Source organism: Gavia stellata, chromosome 1, assembly GCF_030936135.1.
Source record: "Gavia stellata isolate bGavSte3 chromosome 1, bGavSte3.hap2, whole genome shotgun sequence".
NCBI classification, from domain to species: domain Eukaryota; kingdom Metazoa; phylum Chordata; class Aves; order Gaviiformes; family Gaviidae; genus Gavia; species Gavia stellata.
In genome coordinates, this window is record NC_082594.1 from 68,922,949 (window position 1) to 68,945,232 (window position 22,284).

The 22,284-nt window shown below is 41.6% G+C and overlaps 1 protein-coding gene across 1 annotated transcript in view; it reads right to left on the reverse strand.

Moving 5' to 3' along the window:
- LOC132317625 (pinopsin-like) overlaps positions 1-22,284 on the reverse strand; it is a 92,590-nt gene that overhangs the window by 59,271 nt on the left and 11,035 nt on the right. The window contains exon 2 of the mRNA XM_059822167.1: positions 4,900-5,225. Within this exon, the coding sequence (XP_059678150.1) occupies positions 4,900-5,225 (326 nt within the window). The remainder of the gene's footprint in view (positions 1-4,899; positions 5,226-22,284) is intronic.

The window sequence follows — 22,284 nt, forward strand, 5'->3', positions numbered from 1 at the left end:
GCTGTCCCCATGTGCCAGAAGACAAGCCGGTGGGGAAGAAGACTGGCCTGGCTGAAGCAAGAGCTTTGGATGGAACTCAGGAAAAAGAAGAGAGTTTATGAACTCTGGAAGAAGGGGCAGGCAACTCAGGAGGACTACAAGGATGTCGTGAGGTTTTGCAGGGAGAAAATTAGAAGGGCCAAAGCTCAACTAGAACTTAATCTGGCGATGGCTGTAAAAGACAACAAAAAATGTTTCTACAAATACATTAGCAACCAAAGGAGGGCTAAGGAGAATCTTCATCCTTTACTGGATGCGGGGGGAAACATAGTGACAAAGGGTGAGGAAAAGGCTGAGGTACTTGATGCCTTCTTTGCCTCGGTCTTTAATGGTAAGACCAGTTGTTCTCTGGGTACCCAGACCCCTGAGCTGCAAGATTGGGATGGGGAGCAGAATGAAGCTCCCACAGTCAAAGGGGAAATGGTTAGTGACCTGCTACACTGCTTAGACACCAACAAATCTATGGGGCCTGATGGGATCCTCCCAAGAGTACTGAGGCAGCTGGCAGAAGTGTTCACCAAGCCACTTTCCATCATCTCCCAGCAGTCCTGGCTAACCGGGGAGGTCCCAGTTGACTGGAGGTTAGCAAATGTGACACCCATCTACAGGAAGGGCCAGAAGGAGGATTCAGGGAATTACAAGCCTGTCAGCTAGACCTCAGTGCTAGGGAAGATTATGGAGCAGACCATCTTGAGTGCCATCGCGTGGCACGTACAGGACAACCAGGTGATCAGGCCCAGTCAGTGTGGTTTTATGAAAGGCAGGTCCTGCCTGACTAACCTGATCTCCTTCTATGACCAGGTGACCCACCTAGTGGATGAGGGAAAGGCTGTGGATGTTATCTACCTGGACTTTAGTAAAGCCTTTGACACCACTTCCCACAGCATTCTCCTGGAGAAACTGACTGCTCATGGCTTAGACGGGCGCAGTCTTTGCTGGGTAAAAATCTGGCTGGATGGCCAAGCCCAGACGGTTGTGGTGAATGGAGTTAAATCCAGTTGGCGGACGGTCACAAGTGGTGCTCCCCAGGGATCAGTACTGGGGCCGGTCCTGTTTAATATCTTTATCAATGATCTGGATGAGGGGATCGAGTGCACCCTCAGTAACTTTGCAGATGACACCAAGTTGGATGGGAGTGTTGATCTGCTTGAGGGTAGGAAGGCTCTGCAGAGGGATCTGGACAGGCTGGATCAACGGGCCGAAGCCAATTATTTGAGGTTCAACAAGGCCAAGTGCTGAGTCCTACACTTGGGTCACAACAACCCCATACAATGCTACAGGCTTGGGGACGAGTGGCTGGAAAGCTGCCCAGAGGAAAAGGACCTGGGGGTGTTGATTGACAGCCAGCTGAATATGAGCCAGCAGTGTGCCCAGGTGGCCAAGAAGGCCAACAGCATCCTGGCCTGTATCAGAAACAGTGTGGCCAGCAGGACTAGGGAAGTGATTGTACCTTTGTAGTCAGCAGTGGTGAGGCCGCACCTTGAATCCTGTGTTCAGTTTTGGGCCCCTCACTACAAGAAGGACATTGAGGTGCTGGTGTGTCAAGAGAAGGGCAACGAAGCTGGTGAGGGGTCTGGAGCACAAGTCTTATGAGGAGCAGTTGAGAGAACTGGCGTTGTTCAGTCTGGAGCAGAGGAGGCTGAGGGGAGACCTTATCGCTCTCTACAATTACCTGAAAGGGGGTTGCAGAGAGGTGGGTGTTGGTCTCTTCTCCCAAGTGACAAGTGATAGGACAAGAGGAAATGGCCTCAAGTTGCGTCAGGGGACACTTAGATTGGATATTAGGAAAAACTTCTTCACTGAAAGCGTTGTCAGACATTGGACCAGGCTGCCACAGGTTTTCTTCGGCTCTCCCTTTTGAGCATTCTTTTGCTTAGCACCTCTGAAATGCTCTCACTATTCAGACCTAACATTTCCCTGGGGCTTGTTCAACCTGCCCCACCTCTCAGGCTGGGCTGAGCTCGGCTTCTCCAACCGCGTCACACCAGGACAGCAGCAAAGGCCATCTGCAGAACCAAACTCAACCGTTCAGACAAAGCCATTCTGGAAAAAAAACATAATCTTTCAAAGAAAATAACTTGAGCAATTCCTAAGGGTTTTTGAGCTTGATAAATGGCAAGAGCTCTGAGATAATAGTACAGTCATGTTGTATTACTATTTAATGGCATTTGCTGTTAACATTATTCATACAGGGATGCTATTGACTTGTAATTCCTTGAAAAGAATTTCTTTTATAAAACCTATATTACTGAAATCCTTGTGCCTTTTACCATTACACGGATTGCAGATGACTTCATAGGATCTATCAATACCTCGAGTGACAGAATGCTACAGCACCTGACAAAATTTAGAGAAGAAAAAGAGAAAAGCAGACCTATAATTACTGTCCCTGCAAAGAGAAAATGCAGGCGCTGTGCCAATTCTTGCATTAACTATCCCAAATCTATTAAGATATTTCTTCCACCTCAATTAATTTACACTGCAGGATTAATAATGGCATAACTTCTGCACTCTGGATCTCAGGGTGCAATACCATTAAGGCTACAATGCTCTAACATAATAACTTCTATGCGTCTTGCAAAAATATGAAATGCGTATTTTAGAAATTTTACCAAGCAGCTGAAGCTGGGATAATGCACTTATTATGTTTGCAATGCTCCCACTTTTCTTCTAATACATTATACAGAGGGTCAGAGAAAGACTTTAATCTATGAGGCCAGAATGTTGCAAGATAATGAATTTTTTGCCCACACCAGAAAGTAACAGCATTACAATGGATGTAGTAACCTCTCTCAACTTTTTTCTGTATTACCCTAAGTAATCTTTGTAGGTTTATGTAAGGACTACTATACTTTTATTTGCATATTGCTCATCTCTTCCTCCAGTTTGAAACATGACATACTTCAGCATTTCATAATCTACCCTGTTTATTACAGAAGAGTTAGAGAACCTCAGACTGAAGAGAAAAAAGTCTCTATTTCAGTGACTGTGTCATGATATGGTCTTTGGAAATTTATAGGTATGTCACAGGAAATTTATAACATGCAAGATTGCAGGATTATGGTACTGGAGGTACATGCATCACAGAAAGCTGAGGACTGATGAGCTTTCTGACTGAGATTCTTTTTACTGAAATATAACTTATCAAGGAAATCTTTTACAAACGCCAGGAAAGCATTAGATGTTTTGTGTAAAAATTTAGGGTTTAGCTATTCAAGACTTCACAAATGCTCGGGGACCTGTTAGGACCATGCATACTCAGCATCCCAGAGGCTTCCTGATCACTCTCGAAAGCAGACGAAGGACGGAGGAGAAAGGTTTGTGGGAAATGCTATTCCTTCTCCCATTTTTTTTCTCTGGACAGTCAATTAATCTATCAACCTAGTCTTCCACCCAGTCTACTGAGTCTTCATGTCTAAATACAAAATGGCTATAGATTGCATATATCTTTTCTATGATACTTTCTTCCCTTAGCATGTTTGCCACAACTTCTTGAGACCCATCAGGCAGATCAGTGAGATCTACTAATATTAGTATAACTGAATTTAAAAAAAAAGAGTGAATAAAATAACAAAAGTCTACATTTAGAAGTAGAAGCTAAATCACATGCCTTAGCATGAAGCTTCATCCATATAAGTATTTCTATGTTGTGGGTGATGTCTGTTGTCAGGAATGACAGTGAGGGCTAAAGGAAAGAAGAGACAAAAGTTTAAGGAAGTTGTATCTTCTGCATATTAGTAGTAGCACATGTTCTAAGATCCTGCTCCTTTCTTTAAGGTGAAGGTAAAGGATAGTGCTGCCCAAGGACCAGATATGGTCTGCAACTTCACTTTAATGGTTTACAATCAAGAGAAATTATTTCCATATTACTGTTGCACAGCATTAAAAGGAGTACTATTGTGTGATTCATCAAAGGGATTTTACCGACCTGCTGAGCACTCAGCGAGGAAAAGATTTCCCATTTGGGCTTCAAGTCTTCTGAAAGTTTTGACAAACCATGTAAAAGGCACAACCTTAGTTCCTTATGACTAATCAAAAGTAAACTACATCCACTTTAATTCTGTATGAAAGCCTCTATTCAGGGATTTACTGCTTCTTTGTTCCATTTAATACCTTTAGTTAATTCATCTGAACATTTTGGAGAATTGCTTTTTAGACAACACCTATACACTCATTCCTCTCTTATTATTCATCATTAAACCATTTTGTTACCCTCCCAAGAGTATTCAAACTTCACAATACCACACCCCCTGGCAGGGTCTTTTGGAACATTCATTTTGGAATATCTGCAGTACCCCTTAAACCAGTCAGAGGGGTGTCAGCGCAGTAAAGCAGTTGTACTAGTAGTGGTGGCAGTAGTATTTAAGGGAACTTTTAAATGTGGCCTAGAATTACAAGGAGAAGCTTATCCTTAGGATAACTGCAAATTGCAATAGAACTGCATTACTGTAGAGTTAGATGTCCACAGATCAAGAAGCAGAAATTATTAAAATGTCATGATCAAAAATGAGGAAGAAATGTTTGCACAGATGTCTTATTTATATACACGCAAACGTGTGTTGGCTTCATTACAAATGCAACCTTCACCCAGATATGCTGGTTTTCCTAGACTATATTTTCAGACCACAAAGTCTGTATTGATATGGATGTTATCTGGTTGTCCTAACTGTTTGGAGCTCTGGAGTACAAAAAACTTGTTGAAGACCCCCTGCCCCTTTCTTCAGGCTTTCCGTGGTCTTTTCCATTTATTTTTGCTTTGTTGTTTTGCTCTCTAACACCAGTGCTTCCAAACTTGATAGAAGAGAAAGGCAACATATGTCTCAGAGCAGTTTGCACTACCAACAGTATACAGCAGCTTACCTGTTTAACAGCGTAAAGGAGGCGACCGTAGCAGTACATCATGACCATCACAGGGATGACCAAGCAGAATATGAAGAGGCAGATGATATAGGATGTGGACTCAGCCGATGCTGAGGACCAGCGTACTGAACAGCTTGTACCCGCACCTTCTATCCCGTAACTGCTCCAACCGATCAGAGGTGGCACAGTCCAGACCAGGGAATAAATCCATGAACCGCTGACTGCCAGCAATGCCTTCCGGTAGTCAGCAGTGCGCTTGTTGCACAGGGTGAGAGTGCTGTAGCGTTCATAGGACAGGACAGCCAGGGAGATCAGGGACACAATGCCTGCAATGAACCAAGCAATTTAAATGCTTACTTTCATTATTTTGTGCAGTATCCATTTTAAACCCCAAGAAACAAGATGCTTTTCTCGCTATTACATATTTGAAGCAACAGTGAAAACTATTTCCATTATTCCCTATGCTTAAATCCCCACTGGACCTGGTTGCTCTGTCCATCATGTCAAATGTTGTTTCGCTCGCATTTCTCATATATTGGAAGATTTTCATACTTGAGAGCTAGTCCTCTTCTAGGCAGGTTTTCAGATTTATCTGTTTTAGTATTACCCAGGGGAAATCCATTTTCTACATGAACTAATAAAATGTTGAAAGATTCCCTTGCTAAGAAATACTCAATTTTTAACATCCATGAGCATTTTCAAATATTGCACCGACTTTTATACATGCAGAAGGCTTTATATTCAAGATTGGGAGCCCAAAAATGAAAGAAGCTTTTGCACTTCTGCCCCGTCACCTAGATATAGCTTCAGTGCTGACCACTTGTTTATGGAAACAACAGACAACCCTTGGCATGAGTGTGATGTGGCACGTCGTAACTTTGTTTACATATACATCACATAATCAGTCAAAAAGTGATTTAGGTTAACACTGAGCTCTAGGTGTCAGACACCAGTTACAGCCTCCAGTGGAAGATTAAAAAATCTGCGTTGTAGGACATTTCCACTCTCTCTTTCAAGGCTCAGGGTCCTGACCTCCTCTACAAATCTTTATGGATTTGCATGGCAGGTTCTTAGTCATGACTCAGTGGGGTTTTTTTTTTGCTATTTCCCATGGTTTTGTTCTCCTTGCAGCTTCCTTACAGTTCTTGGTGACACAACACTGGATAACACTTCCCAGGATTTATGACAGAAGGAACTTGTTGAAAGAAATGTAACACCATCTTTTCCCATGTGTTACAGGCCTCTTCTTTTGGTCCTGTAAGATGAAAAACCTGAATAGCCCTATGTCAGTCCAGCTCTTTCCAGGAAACTTTTTTCTTGATCCTTGCCATTAGTAACAGCCAACTATGCAGTAACATTGAGATCTAGCCTGCCAAAATTCTCCGGTTTTGAGTGGTACCTACTTCCATCAAATCTGTTAATAAAAAAGATGACCTTCAGGGGAATCCACAGCTGTAATCAATTTTTTTCCCCATTTAATTGTCATCTTCTCTTATAGCTTCTTCACAGGTGCAGGATGGAGGTGAGTCAGAGAGTCCGTGAGGATAACACCAGTCTTTCCTGTACCTGGGCAAAACACCCCACATGCATACCCACACAGGGCACAGCCGGATACTCTCCCCAGGCACAGCATTTTGCTTCTCTTTCCCCCACAAGTCAGTCATTTTTCCTAGCTAGCTGGATGCGGGCACTATTCCTGCCATCCTGACAACAATTTGCAGTTACTTTGTGCAGAGCTGGGTATAGCAAAGGACCCAGGGGGAACGCAAGCACTGCTTGCTGCAATAGGATGCCTTATTTCTCAAGGGGAGAGAATGCAGAAGGGTGTGAGGAGAAGGCAACTTTTGATGAAGAAAACTTCTTTCTTGTTACAAGAGCCTACTAAATTATTTTCTGTATACTACTGGGAAGTCAGACCTAAAAAGTAGATACACTTACAGCTGTAAAATGACACAGCTCCACTAAATTCAACTGAATTATACAGTTTAAGAGTCTAACTTTAAACCTATTTTAAGGCTAGACTATTTTAGAGGCAGTGGAGACCTTCTGATCATCCCTCATCTAATCTGATTTCCTACATAACACAGCTCTTGAAAGCCCTTGGCTGTAATTCCTGCATTAAACACATATCTCAATATAGAAAAAAAATAGTGGGTTCTGAATTACAGACTCAAGAACAAAGAATCTACCACTCTCCTCTCGCTTCCAGCCCACACTTATTTATCTTCACTTTCTTAGTATTGCCTGCTTCCATGCTTTTATCTGCTTGGCTAAAGAGCTTCCTGCTATCAAAACCATTTAGCTCATGTAGGTACCTAAGGCAAAAATCCAGATTTTATATTTGAAACTTAGGCCTCAGTAAGGTGATATAGATCTGTTCATGCATTTCAGATTAGACCATCATGGACTAACAGAAAACAGTCTTGGGAACGAGAAATCTCTCCCCTCCCAGCTGAGTGCTCTAGAGCAAGTTTATATATTATTCTTGCTTTACCTCTGATGGCAACTGAGGCACAATGCCCTTATTTTGATGAGATGGCAGGTGAGATGTACTTTTGTTGAGAATATCCTACAGTCTGGCCGGTGCGGTGTTGCCTAGAAAACCCAAATGGAGTATTCAAACTTCCCTAGCTCTGGGCCCTGCTTCCTGGATGGCTGCTGTAGCCATTGGGCTCTCAGGTCAAGTCTGGCTGCCAGCTCTACCTGCTCGTCCTTGTGGCTGTGCTACTGCATTCCTTTACACTTCTTCACATTTTTGCCTACTGCCTAATACAAGAAAGATGCTCAGCTTTTCTCACGCTGGATGGCTTTATGTAGTGCATCTGAAGATAACTGGCCATGAATGCAGTACTACTTGCTTTGAGCCAAAGAGTCCTGTCTTTAACTGGTATAGAATTAATGCTCAGTTATTAAATTAGGACCATGGTGATGTCAGAAAAAATAAATCAAATATTAGCAATCAGACAAAACCACAAAAGTTTCCTTTAAATTATAGCAAATAATTTTTCTTCTCACACAGAAGAAGATTGGAGACTCTTAATTACACACCTTGGCAGGAGCCATTTCGTCTTTACTCACCTATTATTGAGTTCCACTGACATGACACAAACTACATTTTTCTCTGGAGGACAAGAACTGTGATACATGGAATCCCAAACCACACAAGTTCAGAAAAGAAGTCAATATTTATCTTTTTTTTTTTTTTGTTACAGTAAAACTTCAAGATCTGTGCTGTACCTGAACTATTTAATATCACTGAAATTAACACCACTGTGCATTGACTTCTAATGCTTTCAAAACAACAAGAGTAAAAGAGAAAAGCACTGAAGGGGTAGTACATAAGGGATATTAAAAGTTAAAAGAATTCAACATGGCTCATGTGGCTAAAATACACCAAACCAGGCTAATTATTTAGAAAAAATACAAATACGTTGAAAGAATGAAACTGGTGCTTTGGAAGACATAAAGTGATGAAATTAAGAGCCATAAAAAAAATAAAAATTAAACTTTTTTTCCAACAGTGAGATACATTCAATTGAATTGGCTGTGAGTGATGAAAACACCTATTACCCAGGTGAGGAAGAAACAAAAACAAGAGAGGCCATGGCAACCCTCTCTCAGTCTACTTAGTGTGACCTTCCGCAGCATAGACAAAGTCACAAGATGTGCCCAGACCCTCTACGCCCCAACACTGCAGCTCCATCCAACCTTGCTGATGAAGGGCCTTCTCCTTAACATGGAAGCCAAGACTGGACAAAACCAATACAGGATGCACATCAAGAAATAACCATATTCCAGTGTTGTGGTAGATTATCAGCTCCAATGTCTCTCTGTTTGCTAAGAATATCCTCAGCTTTTTAATCTAAAAATATAATATTTTTTTTAAATCTCACTCCTTTATCAGTTCAATAGCTGAATCCTGGGAAGATACCAGTATCATTTGGTCCATTACAGCAGATACACAGGCCTAATTTGTTGGACTGAAACAACATCATTTCATAACAAAGGCAAAACCAGGTTTTGTGTCAGTATTTAGTTTGACACTGGGTGGAAGTAAGAAACAGGAATCAGGTTTGTAATAGTTAGTGAATGACCTTCCAGCAAAAAACTGATGATTGCCTTACCCTTAACATGCCTTTCAGTAGCACCCAGTACGAACTTCTCCACAATTTTTCCAGGTACCGAGATCAGACTAACAGGTCCATAGTTTCCTTGGTCTTCCCTTGTGCCCTTCTTGTAATCCAGTTTGGATAAGGTAGAATAAAGTTTCTCACTTTTCATTGTGTCTCCTATTTTTGTATATCAGTGTTTTCTTAATGTCATATGCACTCAACTGTCGTGGCCTTTGCCAGAAATGCTGCAGTTATCTGGTATTCTATTTCACGCCCTATCTATTGCAGTCGTAGGAATGAGTGACAATCTCAGCTTTAAAACAAAAAGCAATTAAATACTTCAGAATTACGGCTGAGGAAAAGACTTGAATGTAATCTCCATAGTATTAACAACCAGAAAACAAATTAAAAAAATTAATGTAAGTTATAAAAAGAAGAAAATAACTATAATTTTAAAGCTAATCACAATGCTTTATGCCAACATTTCATTCTTATTTTGCAGTAACATTTGTGACTGGGTAGACTGCATATATTAATTTCAAATGAGTAATGTTTCCTAAAATTGCAACAAAATTAAGTTCACGAATTGCAAATCTAAATAGAATTTGCCTCCAGCAAACATTTAGGGCCTCAAGCTGGTACCTAGACAAATAACTCCACAGGAGTAAATCACAGTGAGAAATGTAATTTGTTCCCCCAACATTTCATGCATATACAGGAACAAAACTGAGGTTCTCACTGAACAGTACTGAAAGATGACATAAAAATCCACTGCAGATTGCATTACAGGAACAAATAATTATTCAAAAATTAACCATGAAAATAAGTGACTTTGAGACAAGCCAGGTCCAAAGCATGGAGCCTTTTCTACTCAGCAATTACTTGCAGTGAGTAGAGTGCAAGAAATTCAATTTCAAGTCATAAACCAGGACAGGAGTCCATTTATAGGACTACCATCTAAGACATTATCTATTATTTACTTTTATTTAAAGATCTGTACATTTCTTCCTGGCAGCACAGCACAGAGTATGGCTCTAGGTGAAGGACACAGCAAATCACTGTTTTGTTCCCATGAGTCTCAACTAAGAGTGTTACATTTTCGTATTAGTTTTTGCTGTTTTATGCTGCTCACTGATGTAGTAATTGGAAATGGGATGCAGCTTGCCAATGGTCTGTAGGTTAGGAAAAACTGAGAATCCCAGAGAGTCAGCCTACACTGGGTAAATGTTTTGACTACTAACTTATGCATATTTGCCCTCTTAAAGCTCCTGAAGGTCATTATCCTACATCTTGATTAGAGTCCTGGAGCATCACTGTTGCACGACGTAATGTATATCCTGCGCTGTATTCCGGTTATCAAGGACCAGGGGCAATGAAAAGAAGCCACAGGTAAGCTTAGGCAGACTGTGCTTGGAGGAATGCAATAGCACCTTCTTCAACACAACATTAATGGATCAAAACTAAACAAGCTGTCACAAAAGGCCAACATGATTTTATCGCACCCAACCTCCATGCAGGTTGATTTTACCCAGTCACAGTCATTCTTTCACAACTTTCATCCCCTCACACTCTCACAACCACAAGCACAAAGGTTTGTGTTCAAGAGGTCTGTCCAGGATCTCTTTTCTGCAACAGGGAGAACAAGGGACTCTGGCTACCAATTCATCAAACCTCTTGCTTACAGGTACCTCCCTGGCAACAAACTGGGTTTTGGATAGAGCTCTCATACACTTTAGGAGTCCACTGTTGTTATGAAGTGGTCCATTGCTTACAAATCTGCCCACATGAATCTTGGTATGTCTCAGGCAAGGCTGCTGCTCCCTGTTTGCATCTCTTCATGTGGAAAGTACATCTGCCTGGAATGTACTCACCTGCATGAAGGCCGCCTCTTTCGTGGTGAGTTACCAGGGAAAGAAATGGCAGGTGCAACATGCTGTACCCTTGATGCCATGCTCCTCTCTGTGGGGTGCAGGGTCCTCTGCCGACGAGCTGTTGTGCTCTGCTCGCATCAGCTGGGAACAGTTTTCTTCGCTACCTGCACAGGCCATTCTTCTAACTCTTCTTCTGCAGTTTCTTCTGGTGTTTACACCTGTTTCCCTTTGCACATCAGCCGTACCAACCTCAGTAACTCCACGGCAAGTACCTACACTTCCCGATGCCACTGCAGCCCGTGGCCAGGCCAAACCCAGCTGCCAAGACCGAGCCAAGGCGAGACCCAGCTGCAAGGCTGGTGCAAGGCAGGGAACCAGAGTCTGCCTGGCCATGCTGCTGCTGAGACCCAAGGCATGATGGAGCCAGCTGAGCACCCCTGGGAGTGCATCAGACCATCTGCCAGCCACATACAAAACACAGAGGGGAAATCAAGGGGAGAGTGAGTGCTGGAGTTCCCACATGCCGTCCAAAGACCCTGCGCTAACCCCAGAGGGACCTGCCAGCAGCAGAGGTTAACCAACAGCGACTCCGGCCACCGCCACTGAAATGTGTTGCTGAAGGAAGAGAAAACAGTGATGTTTCATACATTTATGAGACTCCATACATATACCTGCATGTATGTAATTCCTGTGAGGCAGCTTTAACATAATATCCTGGTAAGGACATCATGCACCTGGAAGTGGAAGAAGAGCATGAACTGGCAGCTGGCGGGCTGGGACTCGCCAAAAGTTATTCCTTGCACCTCTCCTTTTGAAGCCAGGCCGCCGTGCAGTGGTGAACAGCAAACTCAGAGAGACAGCAAGCAAGAAGGAGCACAATGCTGTAAGGACATTTGCAGGGATGGAAGAAGCACACTCTGGTCTCCACGTAGAAATGCTGCATTGGTAAATACCTAACATGAGCTGCAGGTAGGTTTCTCAGAAAAGTTACGTGTCCTAACACAGCTACATTCCCTTCCCTCTAGTCCCTCAGGTTTCAGCTGCTAAATCTGCTGTTCCATTAGCTGGAGAATATGCTAAAATGCTCTGTGGCACTATGAGAGAGAGATAAAACATAAAAGGAAGAAAAGGGTTTTGTGACTAAATGCACCCCAAGTTGGGAATATTGGGGAATCCTGTGCTCAGGTATTGTGCTGCTGTTTCTTCTGGCTGACGTCTTTCATCCTGCTTGCCCAAGGACTTAGAGGTAAACACAGAACCACAGCAGTAAGAAACAGCCCTCTTCAAATGAAGGCTCTTAGTACCTCCATTTTAAGGTTTCAAGTTTAATTCCAAGTTGTGCTACCAAACGGTATTACATAAATATGTTATTCAGTTATACAAAACTAGTTTATCAGTGACTCAGTGCTGTTTTCAAGGGAAATAACTTTCCTGAATTTAAATGAGAGCATTTCTATTAGTTCTCTACAGAAGTAAAACACTCCACACACGGAAATGAAACATAAACAATTTAAGCAACTTAAAAGACATGACCTTTCCAACATATTTGCATTTCTATATCTTCTTAGAAGCCCTTCTGAAAACATATCCTAGTATCAACCCTCAGGGACTGTGCATGAAATACAAATTGTAAGTCTAGTATTCACAAGAGAGGTTTGGCAGCAGCAAGATCTAAAAGGCAACAAGCTCTCTTTCTAATGGCAGCTTAATCTTCAGGCGAAATTTTGTCAGCTCTGGGCCAAAGTACCTTACTTAACACCTGCCACAGAGTTGGAAACTTTATGAGAGTGCACACAGAGCAATCCATTCTATCATCAGCTTTGATTCCATTTTTTATGTACTAGTTAACGTTAATACTAATAAGGAAAACTACTGGGCTCTGCTTACCTTGAAGTCAAAGCATTTCTTCCACAAAAATACAGTAATTTCCACCACAGCAGTTGAGAGACTTCCTTGCAGGTGAGGAGGTAAGAATATTATAATGATAAAAGCAGAAACTTTCAAAAGCTGACTCTCTGGGCAGAAGGGGGGTGGTGGTGGTGGTGTGTCTTATAACACACACTTCACTCCTACAGTCAAGACAGGTTTCTCTCTATCTCATATACAGTCTCCAGTGAGGCTCTGCAGGTTACGTCTCCTCTTCCTGTGTAATACCAGAATTGCCGCAAGTGGCAATGAGAATTTTGATCAACCTGCAAAATCTGGGATAGGTAGCCCAGAATGAAACAAACTCAGCTAAACTAGCTGAACACAGTTAAGTTAGTTAAGTTAGTTAAGGTAACAACTTCCACAGCCGCTGGGGCTAGTGGGAAAGTAGCATCAAATGAGCAAATCTGAGAGAGAAACAAATGAGAGATTGTGAATACGGAATTTCACAAAACCATTTTTATCAAGGGCGTTTTATTTTTTTTTCATTTTTTGAGACGAGAAGCACAAATGAATATTCAGAAGGGATGCAAACAGGTCTGGAGAGTGGCAGACATATGTGGCTGCTGTTCCCTCCTCACTAGTCCCCAGAATATTATCCACTTTTTCCTTTTCCCCCCAGACAAAAAAGAGATACATATTTCATGAGTCAACATCCAGCTGCCAGCAGATTTTGGCAGAAGTCCCCAAACATTTCCAGTATGAAAAAGAAAGCCCACTGAACCTAGAAGACTTTCCACAGTTAAGATGAGCACTGGCCTTGGTGGACTACCAACCAGTACTAGCCTGATTTGCTTGAACTTCAGCGAATAAACAAATCACAATAAATCACAATGTGAATATAACAACTCCTGCTAAGTTCAGTACTAATATAAATGACACAAACTGCAGAGGAGTGCATGGATGCCTCAACAACTGACAGAAGCAGCTGAGAATGGGATGTGCTTCCAAAACAGTATTGGCTGTATTTGGATAGGCCTATTAAATATTTATATAAAAAACATATAATAAATGGGCAAAGCAATCAAATATTCTTGCATTTGGTGACTCTTACTCTAGTTGAATGCTCCCACGTGTTAGTGATCAGATCACCATTTCCTTTTGATTTTTAAGGCATTAAAAGCACTGCTACTGATTTGAAATTGAGAAAATATTTCCCACAATCATTTGTTACACATTAGCAGTTACAACCAGTTTGCTGGCAGTCTAGGCTTTCAAAATACAGGCTACTTCAAATATCAACAATTCACTTTGAATGGAAATAAATACACCAATTGCTATTTATCTAATGCCTGTAATTATTTGTTTTGTTTTGCTTAGACGACTTGTAGTTGTGAGTCCATTAGAGTAGGCAATCATTCCTTTCCCTAAAGAATTCTCTTCCTGCTTAACTCTAATGGGAATCACAGTTTAACTCTGTGCTTGAAAGAAATCACTGCAAAATCACTGTTGCATCCAAGTCTGCTGGGACAAATCTCACAGCAAACAATACCGGTCCTGTTTAGTAAATTTTTCCTGCTCTTTTCTCAACAGTCATTTCTCTGTTTCCTCCTTTGTATGACATACCCTTCCTTCAGTGTTTGGTGATATCTTCAATACAGACAGTATGTATTACTTTTAATAGTAAAGAATTACTAGTTTTTTCCCTTGTTTCACCCCTTGCTGAATTTTCAAATGTGTGTATGTTGTGCTTTAAAGGGTGATCTTAATTCTTAGCTGTATCTTGTGACTTAATGTGCATCACTGAGTAAGTACCATGCTTTTCTGCTATGTTATTAATATGCCTGTCCATCAACCAACAACTACTCCTAGTGGCATAAATATAGCAAAGAATTCCCTTTTGCATCTCATTGATACCAGCACAGTACAAAAAAAACCCCGAATATTAATTTCAGTCTCACTTTCCATAGGTTATGCAGGAATGTTTGCATTCTGGAAAGCAGGCTAGCATTTGCAAATTCAGCCTCCTAAATCGGCTGCCTCCATATCAGTGTATTTATCCAGCCACCTTAGGGAATTAGAATAAGAAATAATGTCAGCACTAGATGGAGCTCCTGTACAGCAACATGTCAGGAGAAATCTTTGGGGATTGTGTGCATGTGGAAAGCAGGGATGGATGTACAGTGATGGCGTAGCAGGAGGACGCTCTCAGGGCGGTCAGGCTCGCTGCAGCATCCCCAAGCCCATGCCCATCTCCTGCCAGGACGGCTCTTTTGCTTTTCCAAATGGGGGGAAATCCCCGGGACCTTCCTTCATGTGGAGCATCTGCACAGACGTAACACGTAGCATGTAGTCTCAGGGGTTTTCTACATAAGGAGTGTAGCACCAAGTAAGCTAAGAGGTGAAATTACAGTCTATTATCATCTGCCAGCCAGGGAGCTGAACTTCCACTGGAGCACACCTACCTTCCTTCCTTCCGATGAGCCTCTGCTTTTTCACTGAATGCAGCTGCTCATTTTTAATAATAAAGGTCTATTTCTAGAGATTTTATAATGATTCTATAATCTGCTTTTTTCAGCCATTACCATTCCTAGAGATGGAACACACCACAAATATTTACTCTTCTGAGTCAAGTTTCTGTCATAAGGTTTAGTGGTCAAATTGGGTTTTATAACAACTAACTATTAACGGGTCAATAACTAGTCATATCTGATAATATGAAAGCAGTGTCAAAATATGTAGACCAGTCTTCACACTGCCCTTGGGCTAAGAGTTTCTTGTGCAGTTTTACAACCCAGCAAACTCACATGCTATGGAGGTGGGATGAAAGACTGCAGAAGGTTGCTCCTATCTCTATCCAAGATGACATTGCTGGCTAAAGGATGTACAGTGACGAGAAGCAGTATTTTCCATTCCTTAACCCCTCAGAAGGACCTCAGAAGAGGAGATCTTTTGCTACATCCATTAAGAAATGGTTTGTAACTGCTGCAGACAGAAATCCTTTGCAGTACACTTCATCCAACCGACAAGTCTGATCTGCAACACTGGATAGATTGGTGGAAATTGCACTGCAAAATGTAGTAGTGGATGTATAAAGAGGTATGACATATTGGGATAAGCCAGCATGGCTACCGTGGAGGGAAGCCATCCCTCACTAATTCATTAGAGGTCCTTGGCAGTGCTATGCAGACAGGAGTGATATATTCAATAAAGCCTACTTGGATTTCCAAACAGCTTTGACTAGCCGAAAGGCTCTAAAGGATAGTAAGTTGCCTTGCAATAACAGAGATCTTCATATGGATAAATAATTTATTAGAGGCAGGAAATAAAGGAGGAGAAAATAATTAGTTTTCTCAGTGGAAACTGTGGCCCGCAAAGTCCCCTATGGATTTGTGCTAGGCCCTGGGTTATTCATCACATTAATAAATGATCTGGAAAAGATGGTAAAGGGTGTCGTTTGCTGATTATACTACGCTGAATAACTCAAAATCAACAAAAGCTGACTGCGAAGTACTGCAGAACAACCACATGAAACTGAGTCACTGAGCAGACGAAATGCAATACTGATGCAAACTGCCATATGTGGCGAAAAACAGTCCTAGCTTTAAATACACAGTGATTGTTTCTGACTGACTTACTGCTCTGCAAAGAGAGTTATGATAGATAGCTTTGTGCAAAACACTTCCACTAAGCAGCAATGATCAGCAACATTTAGAAAAGCAAACATCAGGGCTTATTAGAAAAGGAAAACAGAGAAAAGAACAGAAAACCTGAAAAGGTGGATGGGGGAAGATTAGTGTTTCTCATACTATAAGAACTGGGTTTTCAAATGAAATCATCAGGTTGCAGACTCAGAATTAATGAACAGGAGAAGGTACTTTTCTTTGCATAGTACATAGCCTGGGAGATAAATCCAGGAAGACCTATTAGACTCAGAAGTACTACTTCAGGGATGAAGTCCCTACACCACAAATCACAGGCTGCTGGGAGTATGTACTGGAAAAATATCATCGGATGCTGAAAGTTATCCTAACTTTAAGTTTAGTATTCTAGAAGCATAGCTGGGCAACGTATTTTTGAATGGCAAATACTCAGCATGTATATACACAACCCTTTGCAAGGTGCAACTATCATTTAGTTATTGAAATGATAAGAAAAAACAATTACAGCACAGTAAGAGGCTATTACCTGCTTGTATCTACTATTGATATTTCTTTCCCAAAGGTCTAAGTGCCCCCATCCTCAGAAAAGATACTAACACTTGTAAAACTCCTACTCATTCTCATCCTCAAATTCCTTGTTAAACACCCCTTGATGCACCGACTCATAGAGAAAAACTGTTACATGGAGCAAACCAGATGGTGGTATGTCTACTGCTCTTATCACAAAGAATATTAAGCTATGGCTTTGTCTTGCCTCATAACCTGCTTTCTACCCATTAGAAAAAGCCCATTTAAATCCTGACTGGCATATTTATCTGGCAGCCTTTCATCTCACTCCTTTGCTGCAGTCTTTGCCTCTCACAAGGATATTAAATAGAAATACACTTTCAGTTTTACGAAGTACACACAGTAAAGCAATCCTTGACATCCTCATGTAGCCATTGCTGGTCCTCGTCCCTCTTGTGCTGCCACACGCTCTTTCTCTGAAAACTGAGCAGACCAAAACCGGAGCAAACTCTGGCAGTTCGGATAAATTAAGGCAAACTGCTGGGATTTGTTACAAAGACTTGCAAGGAAAAGAGCTGCTGCGTGCACCATAGTCAGTGTACAGAACATACACGTAATACACACCCAAATACCATGTCGATACTCCACCCTTTCATTAAGAGGCAGAATTTGTAACTCCTCGTCCCTACGACATTACTTCCTACCCTAGAACTGTTTCTAATTAACTTCTGCTGAGCTCACACTGAGGCAGACGGCTCAGCCACAGGGATAGCCATCAGCGTCCCGCGCGGTGCTTGCTCTGCCACCGGAGGCGGAGGGGAAGGCAGCGCTCCCCATCACCACGCGAGATCTCCGCTCCAGGATACTCTGCCTTGCGCTGCCTGCTGCGCAGTGCACTAGCAGCTTGCATAATTTCATACAGGTGATTGAACGTGTCAGTGTAAAGAGGTCCCCAGGTAACTTCATAAACAGCCTGAACGCAGAACAGAAATTACCAACAAACTGTAAATTTGGCAAACAATAATGCTTCAGTGTGCATATGCACATAAGAATTAAGTCTAATGCAGACCGAACCACATTCAACCATTGTGTGTTCTAAAATTTTCGTAAGGACAAGGTAAAGAGGATTATCTATGTTTTTGTAAAATTCATACCATTTCTTAGGTCAAAGCAAATCATGCCAGATGTTAGTGTGCTGTTTCAGTACTATCTCAGAGGTCTGTACTAGACTCGGACAACACTTTTAGATATCAAACAATAAAACGCTGCATATGTGAATTAAGTAATGTTTTTGAATCTTAGAAATTGTCAGAGTCCTAATCTAAGCAAACTTTTACATTGCTTTTGATTTCTAAAGATGATCAAACTATTCCTTATGAAAAATTTTCACGATCAAGTCTGCTTTTTTCTCCCCTTTTTTTCTGATAGTTATTTGGTCCTGAACAAATTTCTATTGTTATAAGCCTATACAAAAATAATTCAGCTTTAAACAGTTTCCATCTATTGAGTTGTCTGAAGCCTGCTCACTTTGATCCCTTCTTCCCATCATAGTTATCTACTATTTCTGCTCTGAATTACATTAGTGAAACCAATAGAAACAATAAAACAATAGGGGGGAAAAAAAGAAACAGAATAGAAAATACAATTGAAAAACAACACTAGAAAATTAGCACACAGTGAATGTCTGCCTCTAATGAAACACGTTGGAATATATGTCAAGGTTTACAGCTTACCCCAGTTAGTCACTAGCCTTCTGCATTGTGGCTGCTATACTTTCACAAGGAATAGTAAAAGCTTGTATCCAGCCACAGAATGAGATTGTACTTCCGACATACTGGCATCTGTCTGTGAAACCGGTTTAAGAAACCACAAGCAGGAGAAGTAATGTAATTTTGCCACATTTTGGGAAGAGTTGTTGGCTGAAATTGCCCAGAGCAATTCAGCCTGATGCTGATAGCTGGCAGGAGAAACCTTCAGCCAAAGGACATGAAGTCTGGCACTGTTATAACACAGCAGTTTTAAAGATGATGCCCAGGTGACCTTGATTGGAGGCATTACTGTCTGGACCACTGAGAGATGCGAGGGGAGTCGGCACCCCCAGGGAACCTGAGGCTTCACCCTTGTACAGGGTGAACGCTCGCTCTTCTGCCTCCCCGATCCACACTGGGCCAGCACAGTGTCGTGTTAAAGGGCAAAGCAATTTGGCAGAAAATAAACCCCCTTGCATTCCAGCTTGTCCTCAGATATCAGAGGGGCTGGGGGCGGCTGGGCTTAGATTCTGCATACAAGCAATATATGAGCGAGTTAAGGAAATCCCTGATGCTAGCTCCTATCAACCAGGCACGATTAACCCCTTTTATTCGTGTTCTCCCTGATTGCCTCAAGATGTTTGTAGCAAATAAATACTCAAGATCGCTTACAAGCTGCTCATGCAGATGCTGATCGCGGTCATAGTCGAGGTCGGCACACCCCCATCCCCACCTGGAGTGAATTTGTACAAGAAATAGATAGGTACAGATGCCAAATGGGTTGGATCAGTTCGTCCAGTGGGAAGCCCCCAGATCATGCCCGGTGAGTTTGCCAAGTTCACACCCAAACCCCTAAATCCAATGGGAGGTTCAAACCTGATAAGGAATCAGGCACAATAAAATTGAGTCTGTTAGGAACATCTATACCCTTACCCCCCTCTAAAATCACCAATGTTCGGCAATATTAATTGCCAGCAGCAGCCCTTACGAGGATTGACAGGGTGGTGACAGAATTGGAGAAAAGAGATATCATTAAAAGGACTCATTCACCTTACAACTCACTGGTGTGGCCAGTAAAGAAACCAACGGGGCAGTGGCGTTTTACAGTAGATTATCGACAGTTAAATGCTGATACTGCACCTTTAACTGCCACAGTTCCAAACATTCCCCCACTATTGTTCACAACACTTTGGCTAAGGTCCTAGCAAAAATTCCTGTTCCACCTGACAGCACAGTATATAACAAATCAGGAAAGGTACACTGGATTAGCACCCAGTGGACCTCACCCTCCTTTTAACCCTGCCGGTTGAATACGACCGAGCAGGCTTTTGTTTTCTTGTGTTCACAGGAATCCTGAATGAACTGCGAGTGAACAGATGAGTTAAAGGACCATTGAAGATAATCTTAAAATGCAATTAATGACTTAAATTAAAAAGAAAACTAAATTAATGAATTAATTAAAATTAAAACCACTTATGCTGACTCTTCCAGACTGGAAAACCATAATACCAAGTGTTACAAAACAACTGAACAAAATTCAGATTGCAGATACAATTTCAGCTTCACCAAACCTATAATTGTATACTGTATTTGGGGCTACAAAGGCACAGAATTGCTATTTTAATTTATGATTGATGCAGCAACATCCGTGCCACTTGTAAAGGATAAGAAACCTTTGTCCCCACAAATTTCTGAAAATGTACAAACTCGGCCTCCTATTAGTCTGACTCCTTACATCTTCAACACCGGTCCTTACATAATTAAAAATACCAGTCAACAACAAGTGCTCTTTAATCCGTCATATTCCCTCAAACAAGTGGAATTAGCAATGCAGACTAATATCTCTGCAATTGAACCTACCTGTTCACCATTCCTGAGTACATCTTACGCAGGATGGTCAGGATGGTTACATGGACAGACTTTCATCTCTCCAAAACGATCAAAGAGAGATGTGGCTGGTGTCTTAGGAACAGGACTGGGAGTCTTAAACAGCATAGATGCTGATGTACTTGCCAATAAACTAGCTACAGTAACCAGTGATATAAATAAATTGAAACACCCTTTATAATCTTCTCTTTCAACTCTGGGAACTAACCAATGGCTCTTATTGGATATATTGCCTCAGTGGGGAGAGGTAAATGAGAAGGACTACCAGTTATTACAGATGCACTTGATGTGACCCAAAATAATGTTTCTCTGGCCCTTAGCTGTATCCAAGCTCAGCTGTGGATGCAATCAATGGCAGCTGCAATTATACGGGAAGGTGAGGAAGGCACCTTACCTACTGAAATTCAGAAGATCATTTGGGACAACACAATTGAATTTGAAAGGAAATTTCAATCCTGGTGGTATTTGGTTAATTTCACTTATGACCCCACTGACAGTAAAGCCACGGCTTTTGTTTTAACCATATACAATGCTTTGGTATATACCATATACCAAATCATTGCACTGGGAGTGAATCAACATGGAACTATACTCTATCCTACAGGGCATAGAGTATGGGCCCAGCAGAATGGAAGTAAATGGCAAACTATTGATGCTGATGCATGTACCGTGCAAGAACAATGAGGGTTGATTTGTGAAAGTAATACCATCAAAGCCCAAGACATTTGTCTCAATGCAAAACAAAACATTTGCCATTTTGAGATACAGCCTGATGAAAACACTGAAACTACCCTTATCTATACTGGAAAAGGATGTGTTTGTATGAGAACCCTTTGTGATTTTATATTCATAGATGATACAACTATAGATACAAGTAATTACTCTAACCTTTGTGTTTGTAACTTTACTAACATTAGAGGATGTGACTTCAATTATTCAGCTCCTGTCACAACTCATCAATTGCTACAATCCAACTATGCCTTAGTTCAAGATCTACTGCCTGCTCCTGTTGGAATGAATCTTACATCGGTGAAGAAACTACTACAACATGAGGATCTGAAGCGGTTGTTGAAGCAGGTTCAAGAAAATGGACAAAAGACTCTAATTAGTGTCCATCACGATGCAGAGGATGTACATGGAGTGATGGAAAGAGTTAAAAGAGATGGAGAACATGAATGGTGGGAGACCCTTTTTGGATGGTCACCAACTGCCAAAGGGATTCTCAACAAAATGCTTCACCCTGTTGTTGTTGTATTAATACTTACTATATTGTGCTATATTGTGATGATCATTCCATATGTTAAACTTTGGATTATGATGAAACACTTAGCTCATCTAGTATCCCCACAAAATGCATATGTACTTGATAATCCTCACCATGGGAATGCATGTAATATTCCCAATTCCTCTAAATATCGTGAAGCTTGAGTGACTATAGTCACGGGGTGGATTATGTGGAATTATTGCTGGAGATGACTTAGAAATTATATTTATATTCCCATTTTAAGGAAAGGTACAGCACTGAAGAAACTTTCAGAGTGGACTATGGCAGTCATGCAAGGGTTCCATCCAACAAAAGTTCCCTAGGCAACCTTAGGTGTTGGCAGCTCCAGGGGAGCTTGCTGTGCTGATTCTAAGAGAAACTGTACGGGAGGTGGAGCAGAGTGGAGACACTGTGGCCAGGTTCTGTGATAAGACAGGAACTGGAAGGTACTATGGAACAATGAGATGG